General features: G+C 45.7%; 2 protein-coding genes across 2 annotated transcripts; both read right to left on the minus strand.

The window, feature by feature from the left end:
* Window positions 1–3,212: 3,212 nt before the first annotated feature.
* LOC127221339 (olfactory receptor 4D1-like) lies at window positions 3,213–4,148 on the minus strand. Its single transcript, XM_051183238.1, has one exon. The coding sequence runs from the start codon at window positions 4,146–4,148 to the stop codon at window positions 3,213–3,215; it is 936 nt and encodes a 311-aa protein (XP_051039195.1).
* A 9,218-nt stretch (window positions 4,149–13,366) lies between these two features.
* On the minus strand, window positions 13,367–14,308 carry LOC127221348 (olfactory receptor 4D1). The gene has a single exon (XM_051183249.1). The coding sequence runs from the start codon at window positions 14,306–14,308 to the stop codon at window positions 13,367–13,369; it is 942 nt and encodes a 313-aa protein (XP_051039206.1).
* Window positions 14,309–17,390: the final 3,082 nt, after the last annotated feature.

Genomic DNA, 17,390 nt, shown 5'->3' on the forward strand with positions numbered 1-17,390 from the left:
TCTTTCAGGTTAAGACTGTGTACTGCTCTTAAAGAGGACCTGAGTTCAGTTCCTAGCATCCCCATCAGGTGATTCACAACCACCTATAACTCCAGCTCCAGAGAATTCAATACCTCTTGTTTCTGTAGGCACCTGTACTAACGCACATGTGTACAGGCGCGCGCGCACACACACACACAGAGAGAGAGAGATTAAATTTAAAACTAAGTGATATCTATGACAAAGTTCCTTCCAGACTCAGGGCAAAGACAGAAGAATTACATTTCAATGAGAAGAAGGTGGGTCAATATTTGAGAAAGCTCACTGAATAAAAGAAGCTGAACTGACCAGCTAAGAAAAATACGTATGTCACAAGCCATAGTTCTGACTTCTGAGACACTGTTCCTGCTCTCTGATTGTACCTATCTAAAATGGCATTCTAATCTTGCTTCACAAATTTGCGTTACAGTTGTTAAGTTCCCCACCCTATGCCTCTATCAAAGCGGTATTAATATTCTACTGCATTACACCATGGTTTAGCAAGATTCTCTTCTTCGTGTGTTTAGCCCGCTACAATGGTGTGCCATTGTAGACTGAGTGACTTGCAGGCAACACCCATAAATGGAAGGCAATAATCAGACATCTATCTAGCTTCCTCCAAGGCTCAGAGGAAGAGCTGGAGGAACAGGTGGAGGGTCGTGTAGCTACTTCCTCCCAGCTGAACCTGTTCCACCAGGAGAGAAGACCAGGAAAACTGGCAATTTCGCAAGGCTTCTCACCAGGGTTATACCTCGCAGAACACTGTTTCTAGGGAAGAAGAGACTCTGCCAGAATTGGATGAGAACCTACATGGATTCACCTTTCATGAGTTGTCACCGGTTCCTGTATGAGCCTTTCAGTTATGCAATCACCCATGTCCCTGTGAGTAATCCTAATAGGATCATTGGCTCACCAAGTTACACAAACTCTGATGCACTTATTCCTTTGGTCTGTCTTGGTGCTCTGTCTGGACTGAACAGACACTTGTTCCCAACTTGTCAAATGACATCCCTTATCTCCCAAGCCACTGGGACTTCATTATATTTCAACATGTGAATTTGGAGAGAAAACAAAAATGTAATCAGTAATAAATTGTTCCTATGAGAAGACATTGGGAAGATTTATAATCGAGTGTCGCGCCTGCATGGCCTGGGACCGAGATTGGCGGAGGGTGTCGGAACTGAAACACTTAACAGACCACCATGAGAAGTGAAGAAGAAGCTGCTGCCACCACCGTTTATTACAGAGAGTAATGGGCTTATAGACCCAAGCCAGGGGATGGGCTCAGCATAGGAGGAACTCATGCACCACCCACACCTGGGGTCAAGGTACTCCTGCAGTGCGCACCAGAAAGTTCTGAAAACAACCTTGTTTGCTCAACCTTGTTTGCACGAAGGTCTACAGCTGGTTGGGGAGGAAGAGAGCTGTAAGGGACAAGTACTTAAATTTCCCAACAATAGAGAGGTCTTTAATATTTTTTTTACAGCTTCAAATACAATTCTAAGTAAAAAGTTCAATTAAAAGCATTTTTAAGGTTGGGCATGGTGGTGCGTGCCTTTAATCCTAGCACTTGGGAGGCAGAAGTAAGAGGATTTCTGTGAGTTCAGGGTCAACCTAGTCTACATAGCAAGTTCCAGGACAGCCAGGGCTACATAGAAAGACCATATCTTAAAACTCTCTATCTCACCGGGCAGTGGTGGCACATGCCTTTAGTCCCAGCACTGGGAGGCAGAGGCAGGTGGATCTCTGTGAGTTCGAGACCATCCTGGTCTACAAGAGCTAGTACAGGACAGGCTCCAAAGCAATACAGAGAAACCCTGTCTTGAAAAACAAAAAAGCAAAAAAATTTCTATCTCCAAGAGGTCAAGACCTGGCTGGGGAAACCCACAGAAATAGCTGACCTGAACAAGGGAGAGCTCATTGACTCCAGACTGACAATTCAAAAACCAGCATAGGATGGAACCAGGCTTCCCTGAATGTGAGTGCCAGTTAGGAGGCCTGGGCAATCATGGGGCCTCTGGTAGTGGAATAGCATTTATCCCTAGTGCGTGAATGGACATTGGGAGCCATTGGGGACTAGACACAGGGGAGAGCCTAGGCCCTGCCCCAAATGATGTGACTGACTTTGATGATCCCCTATGGAAAGCCTCATCCTTTCTATGGAACAGAAGGGGAATGGGATGGGGGTCAGTGGGGGGCATATGATTCTGAGCTCAGAGGAGATGGCCAATGTTTTCTGGACAATTCATGGCCCCACACCCCCCAAGTACAGAAGTGTCACTCAGCAAACAGCACATTTGGGAGGGGAGGGGTTGTCACATAAGAGTGGAGATAGAAGATTTACCCAGGAGCTTGTGACAGAAAGCAAGTGGAGGGCCACACACCCTGCACCTGGAGAAGAGGCAGTCTGGAGAACGGGAATGATGTCATGAGACACTTAAAAGTCTTTCGTGTGAAGGGAGAACCTGTGTGAGATGTCACAGGTCACGCAAGTCCACACCGCTCTCCTCTCTAGTCTAGATTTTGGCTGTGGATATGGGTAAATGTGTGAGGAAGAAGCAGACAGGACAGACCCGGGGCTGTCATCGCGGTGCAGAGAGAGATGAGGAGGAGCCGAGACTTCCACGTCTCGGCTGGGATGGTGCTGGAGGGAAGCGGGAGAAAGCTCCCGCATGGTGCTTTTAACCCTGCATCGCTTTACAAAATGATGTCCTCCTCAGGGAGACACAGAGAATAGACACAGAGATAAAGCTGGACAGAGTAAGGCTGGGATGCAGGGGAATGGAGAAATGTCTGCTATGCCAGATGCAGGTCAAGGCACTTGGAGATTCTCAGAGAACTGTTCTGCACCCTTAGCCCTCCCAGGAGCTCTCACTCCAGGGTGGGGATCCATACCTGTGGCCCTAAGGCTACACTCAGGGGAACCACATTCTACTAACAGTTGCTTTGACTTCAGAGCAAGTCACTGTGTTCTGAGTGTTCTTGGTAAAAACTGTTTAATAAATTGGTAACATATTCACTGTCGAGTTTCTGAGGACAAATGAGATATGGAGGTCAGAGTCCGTAACAATTCCTGATACAAGAGGCTATCAAGGACTATTAGTGTAACCCAACAAAAGGGGTTTTCCTTTGTGTTTACCTAGAATAATGCAAGTTCAGGGAGATTTGCCATTTAAAGCCATCCTGTTTAACATTCACTCCCGGTTGCAAATTGTTAGGTTCTTTGCTAGTCTCTTCATGGCTATCTGCATCTCCTGGTTTCTCAGTGTATAGATCATAGGGTTGAGCATCGGGGTCAAGACTGTGTAGCTGATGGACATAGCCTTGTCCAAGGGAAAGGGAGTGAATGGCCTAGAATAGATGTAGATGCAGGGAATGAAGATCATAGACACCACGATGATGTGGGTGGTGCAGGTGGAAGCCGCCTTCCTCCTTGCCTGCCCTGAGTGTGACCTCAGCATTACCAGGATGACAATGTAAGAGATGAGAAGGAGGAGGAACCAGATGAGGACCAGCATCCCACTATTGGAGATCATGAGGAACTCCAGGAGGGAGGTGTCTGTGCAGGCCAGTCTCAGCACTTGGGGGACATCACAGTAGAAGTTATCCAGGACATTGGGGCCACAGAAGGTCAGTGGAAGCATCAGAGAAAGTTGAACAATGGAATGGGCAAAGCCTCCTACCCAAGCAGCCACTACCAGCCCCACGCACAGCCTGGTGTTCATGATGGAGACGTAGTGGAGGGGCCGGGAGATGGCTATGTAGCGGTCCAAGGCCATTACAGAGAGGAAGAAGACGATCCCACCTCCCAGAAAGTGGAAGAAGAAGATTTGGGCCATGCAGCCCTGGTAGGAGATGGTCTTCCTCTCAGAGAGGAAGTCCGCCAGCATCTTTGGGCAGGTGACTGAGGAGAAGCAGAGGTCTAAGACAGCGAGATTGCGGAGCAGGAAGTACATAGGTGTGTGGAGCCTGGCCTCCGAGGTCACAGTGACTATGATGAGGAGGTTCCCCACCACAGTCATGCTGTAGACAAACAAGAACACCAGAAACAAGAGGAGCTGAAGCACATGACTCTGTGAGAACCCCATCAAGACGAATTCTGACACCCGTGTGAGGTTGTTCTGGTCCATAGTGTCTTCTCCATCCATTTAGAGGCAGACGTGGATGTCTGAATGTCTTCCTGACTTTTCAGTAGCAGAATTGTTCAGGCCCCTAGGATGGGCATCCTCATGTGAAAATCATGACATCACTTGCCAACTTGGCTCTGCAGAGTTGACCAGTGGCTACTGCAATACACATTCATGAGACAACGATTTTGTTTTGTCTGTCTGTCTGAGACAGGGCCTCTCTATGTAGCTCAGGCAGGCCTCAGACTCAAGAGCCTCTGCCTCAAACCCCTGAGTCCTCATGAGATTTCTTAAAGCCACCCAGAAGAACATGGGAGCTGCCTTTCCATGACCGACAAGATGACAGGAAGACATTCAGAATGAGACACCCTGGAGCACACTTCAGGTCGTTGTTTCCCTTAAGATCTGATCAAGAATAACGGACTTACTTTGTTAAGATCTCAGCTTTTCCATGTATGGAGAACGAAGAAAAAGGTTTTCCTAGCTAGGTGTGGTAGTGCAAGCCTACAATCCTAGCATTCAAGAGGTGGAGGCAGGAGGATCAGAAGTTCTTGGTCTACACAGGATGCAAGAGACCAGCGTGAGCTGCATGTGCCTCATCTTTCAGTGGGGAGGGGGTGGCTTTCTTTACTGGCTTTTCTGTGGGCCTGGAGCAGCCGCCACCTTTGAAATTCTTGTGTTTGCACTAGTGAGCAGTGCCTGCCAGTTCTAGGTATCCCAGCCTGCACTCCTCCCCCCTGGGCCCAGGCTTTACACTTTTTGTGCAAGTTTTCAACATGTAACACAACAAAATGGTAACAGTTTTTTTCACAATCGATTGTTTTCCCCCTAAAATTCAATCACAAGGGTCTGGGGGCACCGGTTTGAATTTCACAATTAACTTGCTCCCAGCAGTGCACAGCCTGGGTGTAGGCAGTACTTAACGAGGCTCTGTGGATGGTGGCAGGGAGTGTAGATAGATATAAGATGTGCAGTTTCATGCTCCGGTCCACTAACACAACCGGAGACATCAAGCATCCAGCTTCTTCCCCTTACCAGGTGAGGCTCTGAGGGACAGGGGTTCAGGCAAGAAGGAGCTGGCAGCGGGAGATCGGGAGACAGGAGGAGGAGAGCGCTCGGAGCTCTTGCAGGGGGGGATTGATTTTATTACATGGGACAAGTCTAAGGAAAAAAAGACGAGTTGAATGAAAAAGAATTGCTGTCAGTAAAGCAAAAGAAAATTCCAAGGAAGAAAATGAAAACTAAAACAGGTTAAGGGGGGGAAAGAAGACGTCAGGTTGGGGAAATACTTGGCTCACACATGGAAAGTCCAAGGGAGACAGGACTGACAGGGTGAGGGCAAGGAGCCTCCCACCTTCCTGTCCTTTCTCAGTCTCCTCCCTTCTCCCCCCTCTGGCCTGTTGGAGTCTGTCTGTGGGCTGCTGGATTCCGTTATCTCTCTTCTCGTTCTTCGTGTGTTCTCCTCCCCTGTCTCCATTCACACAGCAGCCTGGGAGACCTTTCTGAATGGCCATATGGTCATGCTCCTTTCTTGTCATATACTGAACGGCCATCCAGTGCCCACAGCTTAAACACAAACTCTTAGAAGATGCATAAATCACTGCACATAGAAAATGCAAAGAATAAAAGTCTGCTCTTGTGTGTGAACCCCCCTCCAGCATTCCCTTTGAGGCTATAAAGGTCACCTCCATATACCACACCTTTGTAACCAGTGTCCCTGTCACCCAAGAACCAATAGCTATCTATGGAATTCACAGTTCCTACATATACCATTCACTCAACTAAATCAGTGTCTTCTGTAAGAGACTCCTCTTTCCTTTAATAACTTCTGCTAAAAATCCAACCTGGAAACCCAGATGTACCTTCTCCCATGCTCCTTTCCCTGCATCTCCCACAAGAACTAACTCTTCATCCACCTGGGCTCCAACCACACTTCATAAGCATCCCTGGGACGGCACCAATCACTTCTCCTGTCACCTCCTTAACCAGATTGCAAATCCAGCAACAGCATCCGTGGCAGCCACTCTGATTTAGAAGCTGTCCCAACATCTTCCCACTTGATGCAGTTGTTTTAAGTGGCCTTGCTCTGTAGACTATGTGGAGACTCGGGTGGTGGTTTTGCCCATCCTTTCTATCTTTTGCTCTCAGCATCCTCCCCTCCCAACAGCAGGGTCAGTTCTAAGCTTAGTTGTTCCATGTGTATCCCGGAAGTCCTGTTTTTGACATCACACCCGCCACGCCTGCTGTACCTCCAGTGCCCCCCTCATACTTCAGGCTCACTCTAGGCAAGCCAGGGCTACTAATTTATTCTTACCTACTGGTGACTGCTTGCAAGGCCCTTCTAACAGCTGACCTGTGTATGAGAAAGCAAACTCTTTTTCTCACCAGACTTCAGCCCAGCATGGGACTTCATGGCTTACATCTTGGAGGTCCTCTGCCATGGCTTCAGCTTTCCAGTCCTTGGCCATCCCTCATGTGGGCTATGTGTGTGGAACCCTAGAGGCACAGGGAATGTCCTAGGGGTGAACCTATTGGGCAGGGCTCAGGAGGCAGAGCTGGGCTCATTACTCCTGGGGCTGGTGCAGCAATGGGACTTGTTAAAAAGTTTCTGTATGTCTCAAAATATGTTTCTGGCTTTTTTTTTCCTTTTTCAGATGTCTCCCTTGAGGAACCAAAGCACCACGAAGGCCAACAGTTTTAAGAGTTTTGTTTTGTTGTGTGTGTGTATGAGTTTGTGTGTGTGCATGTGCGAGTGTGTTGTGCGTGTGTGTGTGAGTGTGTGAGAATGTGTGTGCATGTGTGTGTGTGTGTGTGTGTGTGTGTGTGTGTGTGCGTGCATGTGTGCATGCTTCTGGGTTTGGTGTCCACAATCTTTTTTTTTTTTTTTTAACTATCTGAATCTCATGCATTTTATTTTACATAGGACTCTCCAATTCCGTCCAACTCATATAAAAGTAATATAATTTAATGTTTTCTCTATGGTTGAATCTTATTCCATATCACATATTTTCATTCTTTTCTCCCTCTGATATAAGCTAGACTGGTTCCTTATCTTGGTTATTACAATAAAACTGAAGTTGGATGATGAACCTTTCATTAAATGTTACTTGGTCATTTGAGATTCCTCTGTTGAGAATTCTGTTTAGATATGCACCCTATTTTTAACTTGGATTATATAGTTTCTTGAGTACTCTATATATTTTGGATATTAGCTCTCTGTTAGATGCTATCCACAATCTTAAAAGACAGGTCTTCAACAGGAGCTGGGGAGATGGCTCAGTGCCTAAAAGCTCTTAGTACTCTTGCAGAGGAACCAGGTTCAGCTCCCAGCCCCCACGTTCTGGTGTTACCCCCATCCCTACCTCCAGGGACTCTGACGACTTCTTATAGCCCCCACCTCTCTTTTCTGCCCTCTGTGGCACTAGGCATGCATGGGCTGCACATGGCTACATACGGGCAAAAATTCATACACACGTATTTAAAAGTAAAATACTTTCTAACATACTGGGAGTTTTCCAAGAACCTGTTTCTGTTCCCTTCTACTCTGGTCATTTTCCTTGGCCTTGTGGTTTTACCCTTGAAAGGATCACTCAGAGGGCTTGTTAGGAAACAGATTGGTTTGCCCAACCCAGCCTTTCTGATCCAGTGGATTAACTGTAAAACCAAGAGCCTATGTTTGTAGGATGCTCTCAGCTGATACTGGCCGACCTGTTCTAGGGACCAGGCACTGGCTTGCTCATCAGCACAGTGCACAGATCTCTCACCATCATTAAGGTAACAAGCCTGCCTCCCTCCCTCCCTTTATCTTTTTTACTTCTAAACTACATTGAAACAGATTTAAGTAAAATCATAGGTAGGACATTGTATGTATACTATGACAGAACCTTAAAACCTAATAAATCTTGTCCTTCACTTTGCCAACCAGATTGACACCATAGATTACCACCCATAGCCAGTTCTACTCACACTAAAGTGCTGGGATTCTTTGCATGTGACTTATCAGTCTCTTTACATATGACAATTATACAGGAAATCCTTATGTTCTCACATGAAGAGTTGATAAGATGGAGTTAACAGACAGTGTACATACTTGGTGTAATGTAAAAACCGTGTGGGATCTCAGAGGTTTCTCCAGACTCCAGGGGAAGGAGGGTTGCACCTTCCTATGGTGTCCCAGAGTTCCTGAATGTCTCCTTTGTGGGTTTAGGTTTTTGTTTTTTTGAGACAAGGTTTCTCTGTGTAGCTTTGTAGACCAGGCTGGCCTCAAACTCACAGAGATCCAGCCACCTCTGCTTCCGGACTGCTGGGATTAAAGGCGTGCACCACCACCGCCCGGCCTCCTTAGTGATTCTTTTAGAGTGAACATTTCTACTGTCTGAGAGATCCAGTCCCTCTCCCTTGTCCTCAGGGCCTGATAATCTCTCTTCCCCTCAATCCAACCTGTTGCTGAGTCCTTTCCACTGAGCCTCACTTTAGCTCCATATTTGACTTACTGAATTTTTCATTTCAAGCTATATTTCAGTTTGCCATTGCTTTGGAAATTCTATCTCTTTATTAAATTACATTTTCGTATCTCAAATTGTTTTCATTATTTCTTTCACGTGCTTATGTCTTTTGAAGTCTCCATTCTGGCACTCATTCATATCCTCTTTGAGTTCCTTGGAAGTATGTGTTATTGTTGTTTTAAGGATTATGTATTATTGCTGATTGTTTTGACATATCTATTATTGTTGTTTTAAGGACTATGTGTTACTGTTTATACCTAAGTTGCTTTTCTCAGGACACATTACTATAGGATCACTTATTTTTTTTTTCAAATAAGTCTTTTATCTTGGTCGTTCATGTTGCTTGTGCTTTGCAATGAAAGCAAGCCATCTGAAGGTGCTTCTTGGTATGGCTATCTGGTCCTACCTTTGTTGAGTGGAGGATCTGTTTGTTGTCAGATTATGGGAAAACGGGATGATGCTTGGGATTCATTTTTGGACAACTCTGTTGTTATACAAATGGGGTGTCAGAAGGTCCTGGCTCAGTGAGGTGAAGCTTCTGAGGCCAGGTCAGACCCTCAGTGGAATTACAAGAGTCTCACTGCTGATCCTCGGACTCTGTGGACAGCCTGCCAGGCTCTGCAGTTACTCCTTTGGTGACAGGATTTAGGCAGGGTCTTGGCAGGTGTGGGTGTTGCTACCTGGGGAGGTGCACAGGACTTGTAGTCTTCAGGTGTAAGGAATAGGGTTTTTCCTCCTGCTGCCTAGTCTTGTCCCGCTGCCGCACCAGCCCCAATTAACACACAGAGACCCTGTATTAGATACAATTCTATTGGCCAGTTGCTAGTTTCTTATCAGCTAGCTCTATCTTAATTATTAACCCATTTCTGCTGATCTATGTATTTCTCTTACCGGGGAGCCGGCCGGCATACTGCTTTCTCCCCACTCTCCATCTTGACTCCTCCTACTTCCTATTTCCTCCTTGTCTCCTAGTCCCTCCTATCTTCCTTTCCTATTGGCCAACAGTGCTTCATTCATTAACCAGTATGAGAAGCATATACAGAATGACATCTCCCATCATTCAGGGATGGCTCTGTGTAAGAGGGGGTGCCAAGAGTTGGGGGTCCTTACCTGGAGGAAGGAGGAGAGTGTAGGACAGGCATTCCTCAGGCAGGACCACACCTTTCAATGTGAAGAATGTCAGTGAATTTATGAGAAAAGCTTGAGGAATGGAAGATGCTACGCTGATCATCTAAGGAAAATATAGTATTTTACAAACCATATTTCTAATTTCTATGGGTTTTTTTCTCATTCTTTGATGGAATCTTTCTAGAGTAGCATCCTAATCCCCACTCATGAATTTGTGAATCTTAATTATGGTAAATACGGTACAGTAGTATTGGCATGCCCTGAGCACATCAGCGTGCTGACCTACTACTGTTACATGAGTTCTCAAGACGCCTCTTAGTGCAGCTGATCTGCTACGGCACTGCCCGTAGGATGGAACATATATGGAATAGAAATGTATTTCTCATAGCTCTTGGGAGTGCGGGGGGCTGGACTCTCAGGTCAAGGTGCTGCCCCACTAAAGGGCTTAGAAGGTAGGCTCGGTGGCTCACAGGCAGCTGACTTTTCACTGTGTTCCACGTGGTGTGGGGGAGGGGTGGCTCTCTGGGATATGACACTATGACACTGGTCACATTCATAGAGGAAGGTGACCTAGTCAGCTAGCAAAGACCATACAGCACACAGAACATCAGATTTGACTCCGTTTCAACACATGACTTTGTTGGGTCAGCAAACGTCCGATCTGCAGCAGCTCCCATGGGAAGAAATTGGGCAAGCTCTTTATTGTTCCTTACACAGGCAAATGCAATCACTTCAAAATAGAAAGTTCAATTAGGAACATTTTTTTAAATTGTATTATTTTATTTTCCTTTGACTGTCACTGTTTTCTTAAGTTTCTTTTTTGTTTTGTTTTTTATTGTTTGTTGTTGTTGTTTGGTTTTATTTTGACACAAGTCTCTCTAAGTAGCCCTGGCTGTCCTAGGACTCACTAAGTAGACCAGGCTGATCTTGAACTCGCTGAGATCTGATTGGCTCTCGAGTATTGGAATAAAAGGGATCTCCACCACACCACAGTTCTTCCCCCCCCCCCCAGTTTCTTATTTTTGTCTTATTTTAGTATCTGTCTTTATTGTCTGTCTTGTGATCTGTGGTTAAACATTAGTATTTGAAATCAAAGCACTTAGATGCTTGCTGGAAGTTCTGTGTGAGAGCGGGGCTTGGTACATGGAGGTCTCCCCAGCCCATCAGGTCGAGCATTTTCTCAGAAACTTCCTGAATGATAATTTGGAATGATGGAATCCTGGAAACTGGCCCTCTGGGGCTTCTTAGCATCTCTAAACAAAATTCTTCAGGGTTGGCGATGTAGCTCCGATAGCGCAGTGCTTGCCTAGAAGGCATGAAGCTCTAGGTTCAATCCTTCATGCTTTATACGTTATACACCAAGTGTGGCGATCTGTGTCTATCGCCCAAGCACTCTGGAGGTGGAGGCAGGAAAATAGAAGTATAAGGCTATCCTTAGGAATATAGAGAGTTCCATGTCATTCCAGAATACATGAGATCCTGATGATGGTGGTGGTGGTGATGGTGATGCTACCACAATAATATCTTTCCGATGTCCTGTTAGGACTTTAATCTCAGAGTTCTGCAGTAGCGGGGTGAGGAGTAGCAGGGAGACCCTCCCTAGCCTGTATGAACTCTCCGCAGCTGACCTCAGGTTTCCCTGGTCCTCTCAGCTTGTCATGCTGCGTGGGCTTCACCAGGCCTTTGAGCTGGAGCCCTGTTGCCCACAGTAGTGTTTTCTTCTCATGGCCAGGACTTCTTATTCAAGACAATGTGTCTCTTCTCTTGTCTTGGGTGCCACATGCAGACACTGTTGTTTGACCTGGAAGAAAGGCTGGCCATTCCCCTGCCCTTGCCTGTACAGATGAGGTGACCACAGCACTGCCCAACTGGGTCCTAGGAGAATTCTACTGAGGTAGTTCTAGGGAATTTTCTCCCCAACACACACACACACACACACACACACACACACACACACACACGCACACGCACGCACGCACGCACGCACGCACATATACACACACGCGCACGCACACACACATACATGAAATAGAAAGAGAATCATTTTCATGCTTTTCCCATTTATATTGTCTTACTAAATGGCTCAATGTAAAGATGTGACATCTGGAGCCCTGGCAGCCACATTCAATATAAGAGGAAATGTAAGGCATCACCAAGAAGACAACACTAAGCCATTGCATTTTTTGATCTGCTGAATTGAAAGTACTTTTCCTTGGGTCTTCTATCTGAGTCAGTGGTTTCCTCCTTATTTGAGATTCTGTCATTAGCTTAGCCAGCTGCTAGCCAAACAATCTCATTGATTCTGAGTTCAGAGGAGATGGCCAATGTTTTCTGGACAATTCATGGCCCCACACCCCCCAAGTGCAGAAGTGTCACTCAGCAAACAGCACATTTGGGAGGGGAGGGGTTGTCACATAAGAGTGGAGATAGAAGATTTACCCAGGAGCTTGTGACAGAAAGCAAGTGGAGGGCCACATACCCTGCACCTGGAGAAGAGGCAGTCTGGAGAACGGGAATGATGTCATGAGACACTTAAAAGTATTTCGTGTGAAGGGAGAACCTGTGTGAGATGTCACAGGTCACGCAAGTCCACACCGCTCTCCTCTCTAGTCTAGATTTTGGCTGTGGACATGGGTAAATGTGTGAGGAAGAAGCAGACAGGACAGACCTGGGGCTGTCATCGCGGTGCAGAGAGAGATGAGGAGGAGCCGAGACTTCCACGTCTCGGCTGGGATGGTGCTGGAGGGAAGCGGGAGAAAGCTCCTGCATCATGATCTAAACTTAGCATCACCTTATGCTGCCAGTTTTGCAAAATGCTGTATACCCCACAGTGAATAAATATACAGAAATAAAGTTACAATAAAACCAGGTACCATAAGCTTAGGGAAAAAAAAAAAAACAGAAACACCTGTCCCTGCCAGATGCAGCTGAAAGCACCCGGAGATTTTTTTGAGGAATGTTCCGTGTCCCCAGGCCCTCTCGGAACTGTCACCCCAGTTGGGAGCTCACATCTGTGCCTCTCTACCTGAGGCCCATGGACTGAGTTCCATTGTTCAGTCGCCTTCACTTTGACCAGGTCACCAGACCCTCAGCTTCCTTATCTGTAATACTTCCATAGAAGAAATGGAAGTATCTAATAGTGCCTGACACAGGAGTAGCTCATCAAGATATATTACTGTAGTCTGATTTGCTGGTGGGTGCGCCAGTGTGTGTTCCTGTGGAGATCAGAGGGTGGGCTCAGGAATTGCTCCTCAGATATTATCTTCCAGGTGCTTTTTGTTTTGTTTTGTTTTGTTTTGTTTTGTTTTGTTTTGTTTTGTTTTTTACACAGTGTCACTCACTGGCCTTTGATCCCCAAGGTGCCCTGTCCCCACCTCTCCAGATCTGGGCTTACAAGCAGGCCCTGCTATGCCTGGGACTTTGCATGGGAGTTCTGTGGATCAAATTCGGGTCTTTGTGTTCTCAAGACAAACACTTCACCAGCTGGGCTTTCTCCCCAGTCCTGGCCATTCTGTATAAGGATTGTTCTCTGCTTTCCTCCCCGCTTAGCACAAGTCCAGAGAACTCTGGCATTGAAAGCCAACCTATTTAAAGTTCATCCGTTTTGCTAAGCACTAAGTGCTTTGCTAGTCTCTTCATGGCTGTCTGCATCTCCTGGTTTCTCAGTGTATAGATCATAGGGTTGAGCATTGGGGTCAAGACTGTGTAGCTGATGGACACAGCCTTGTCCAAGGGAAAGGGAGTGAATGGCCTAGAATAGATGTAGATGCAGGGAATGAAGATCATAGACACCACGATGATGTGGGTGGTGCAGGTGGAAGCCGCCTTCCTCCTTGCCTGCCCTGAGTGTGACCTCAGCATCACCAGGATGACAGTGTAAGAGATGAGAAGGAGGAGGAACCAGATGAGGACCAGCATCCCACTATTGGAGATCATGAGGAACTCCAGGAGGGAGGTGTCTGTGCAGGCCAGTCTCAGCACTTGGGGGACATCACAGTAGAAGTTATCCAGGACATTAGGGCCACAGAAGGTCAGTGGGAGCATCAGAGAAAGTTGAACAATGGAATGGGCAAAGCCTCCTACCCAAGCAGCCACTACCAGCCCCACGCACAGCCTGGTGTTCATGATGGAGACGTAGTGGAGGGGCCGGGAGATGGCTATGTAGCGGTCCAAGGCCATTACAGAGAGGAAGAAGACGGTCCCGCCTCCCAAGAGATGGAAGAAGAAGATCTGGGCCATGCAGCCTTGGTAGGAGATGGTCTTGGTCTCATGAAAGAAGTCCACCAGCATCTTAGGGCAGGTGACTGTGGAATAGCTGAGGTCTATGACGGCCAGATTGCGGAGCAGGAAGTACATAGGCATGTCCAGCCGGGGATCAAAGGTCACAGTGACCATAATAAGGATGTTTCCCACCACAGTGGTAATGTAGACAAACAGAAACACCACAAAGAGGAGTTTTTGGAGTTCTTGAGTCTGTGAGAACCCTAACAGAATAAATTCTGTCACCCATGTGATGTTCTGGGGTTCCATGGGGCCCTCCCCATGTGCCTAGAGAGAGATAACACAAAGTAAAATATTGTGAATTCAGTCAAGTTTTTTGCTTGTTTGCTTGCTTTGAAGGATCAGGATCGATTGGTCAAAGTGACTTCAAGGTATGGCTTCCAGAGCTTCCTGGGAGGATGGATAAAAACAGACATTGCCAAGTTCCTGAAGGGTTAGCTCCCTGGCCACATCTGGCATTGCTTCATAGGCATCTTTAGGTAAGATATCTGCTCCCCTGGGCCACAATGTCTTTGTGCAATGGTTTATCACTAACTCTTTTTCATACCTCCAGCATTCAGCATATGGCATTGCAAAATCTAGTTTTCACAAATCTGCTTATATCAACTGGTGAGTGAAAAAACATATTGTTCCATATCTGGGACCACAGGCCCATCCACCTATACCCATAAATAGTGAAAGAACTTTAGGTAAACATACATTGATGGAAGGAATTGGAGTGGGGGGATATCCAGGCTTCATGACTGAAGAAAGAGAGGTGTTTGCTATAGGTAAGTGTAATGCATGCGGACACACATGGAGGAAGAGACAACCGATGACCTTGGATAGTGAGCTGGAATGATTCACACTGCTTATATTTTTCTACTTCTGTGGTTCTCTAATGACACATGTGTTTTTTGTCGTTGAGTAACGTAAGCTCAAGACAAATAGTAATTTTCCTGAAACTCTCATACTATGTATTTAAATTTTATGAAAATATTCTATAGACACATCTGGGGATGGAGAGATGGCTCAGAGGTTAAGAGCATTAACTGCTCTTCCAGGGGTCCTGAGTTCAATTCCCAGATATGTCTATAGACATATCATGCTGGACAATCTTTGTGACATCTTACAAAGTTAAGCATGGGGACTGAAGAGATGACTAAGTGCTTAAAAGCACTTCCTGCTCCTACAAAGGACCCAAGTTAAGTTCCCAGCCCCCATGTCCAGTGGCTCATAACTGCCTGTAGGTAGGGCCAGGGGATTTGACTTCTTTTTCTGGCCCCTTTAGGCACTGCACTCACAGGTACAAAATCACACACAGATATGCTTATAATTACAAATAAAATTTAAGTATGGTGAGTAGGGACTGGTAGAAAACATAAAATGGAGTTCTCCATAATATTAACTACATCAATGGGCAGTGGCACATGTCTTTAATCCCAGCACTCGGGAGACAGAGGTAAGTGGATCTCTCTGAGTTCAAGGCCAGCCTGATCTACAGAGTAAATTCTAAGACAGACAGAACCACATAGTGAGAAAAGCCTATCTTGAAGAAGAGGAAGAGGGAGGGAGAGGGAGGAGGAGGAAGGGAGGGAGGGAGGGAAGGACGGAAATAGAAGGAGGGAGGGAGGGCCCCTGGGCAACTGAAAGCCCCTACATGCTCATCAGTGGGAAGTAATATGGTGAAATAGGATTAGAATGGGTTTGTTGCAGCAAGCCAAGAAGGAAGCCTAATGACCTAAGACTACCAGAAACCTACCTGAAGTTAGGAGAACTAACTCCACAGAGTCATGTCCTCTGACCATGTGTGCCATGACAGGCATACACCCACACAGATTCATCTCTCTCTCTCTCTCTCTCTCTCTCTCTCTCTCTCTCTCTCACACACACACACACACACACACACACACACACACACACCACCACCACCACCACCACCACCACCACCACCACCACCACCACATCACACCACAGAGAGAAATAAAATGTAAAGAAATAAGATGAATGCACTAGGGAAGTGACTCAGTGAATAGGCTGCCTCTGCTGCAAACACAAGGACTAGAATTATTGCCTCAGGACCCAGAGTGACCGAGAAAGACGCCCGATGTCAACCTCTGGTCTCCACACACATGTGCATACCACACACACATTTTTATTAAATATGAAAGACCTCAGAGGTACTCTAACGTCGGTATTTATATCTTTGTAGTAGTTGGGAATTTTTACATTAAATAGACTATGCATAAATCATGGTAAAAAGAAAGATTTGAAAATAAACTACACATGAAGGAATCCTATCTCCTAGATAAGGTAATAGGCAACTATTGTCCAATGCTGCTAGATATAATAAATAGGATTTATTTACAATGAGCCAGCACCACAAAGCTCATAGATGACAATGCCTACCATCATTGTCACCACCCCACTCCCAAGCACCAAGCAACACTCTCATCAATTCACCTGCTAGTATAATGAATCCCAATCTGTTCCTGAGACCCAATTATGATGACCAGGGATGTGACAGACACTGAGTCCTGATGCCACCAAAGGTCTAAAATATTGAGAGATCCAACTTTTGTCTTTTAAAAATTCAACTTTTGTCTTCTAAGAAATATTCAGAGCTTCTTATTACCTATGGAAAAAATAATTAAGATTTCCCCATAATTCACCAACCATCTAAGAAATTATAATTAAAATATAAGAAGAGAGATCCATTTCTCGGATTATCACACTCACAGGATAAGTTTTAAAGCCTGGACTTCTCAACACTGTGAGAGTCTAGGGAAACAGAAACCACCGTGCATAAGGTGCCTTGTCTGAATTCAAGGAAATATATACTGTCTCTCCAGGTATTTGTTAGAACAATAAAATCTTATTCTTAAAAATGTATGTAGAGGCATATTCTACACATAATTCTTATAGTACCAATAAACCAGAAGCAATGTAAATAAACAAGTACGACATATTAGTTAAATAAAACATGACACCCCCATGTGACGATATTCTAGCTGTAATAAGTACACATTCTAAAATGACATTTGATTATATTGGTCTTTATTTTATTATATTGGATTTTGGCATTATTTTAAAGAGATAATTACATAACATTTTTAGCATTTTGGAGTTATTGTTGAGACAGGGTCTCACTATGAAGCTCTGGCCTGAAAGTAAATCAGGCTAGCATCAAACTCGGGATGGTCTTCCTGCCCCCTCAGTGCTGGGCTTGCAAGCAGTAGCCACCACACCTGGCTGGCATTCTGTTAAAATGTTAGAAAGGCAGAGAAAAAAATGAAAATGAAAGATCGAAATCTGGGCATTGGTGGCGCACGCCTTTGATCCCAGCACTTAG

Source organism: Phodopus roborovskii, unplaced genomic scaffold (genome assembly GCF_943737965.1).
Source record: "Phodopus roborovskii unplaced genomic scaffold, PHOROB, whole genome shotgun sequence".
NCBI classification, from domain to species: Eukaryota; Metazoa; Chordata; class Mammalia; order Rodentia; family Cricetidae; genus Phodopus; species Phodopus roborovskii.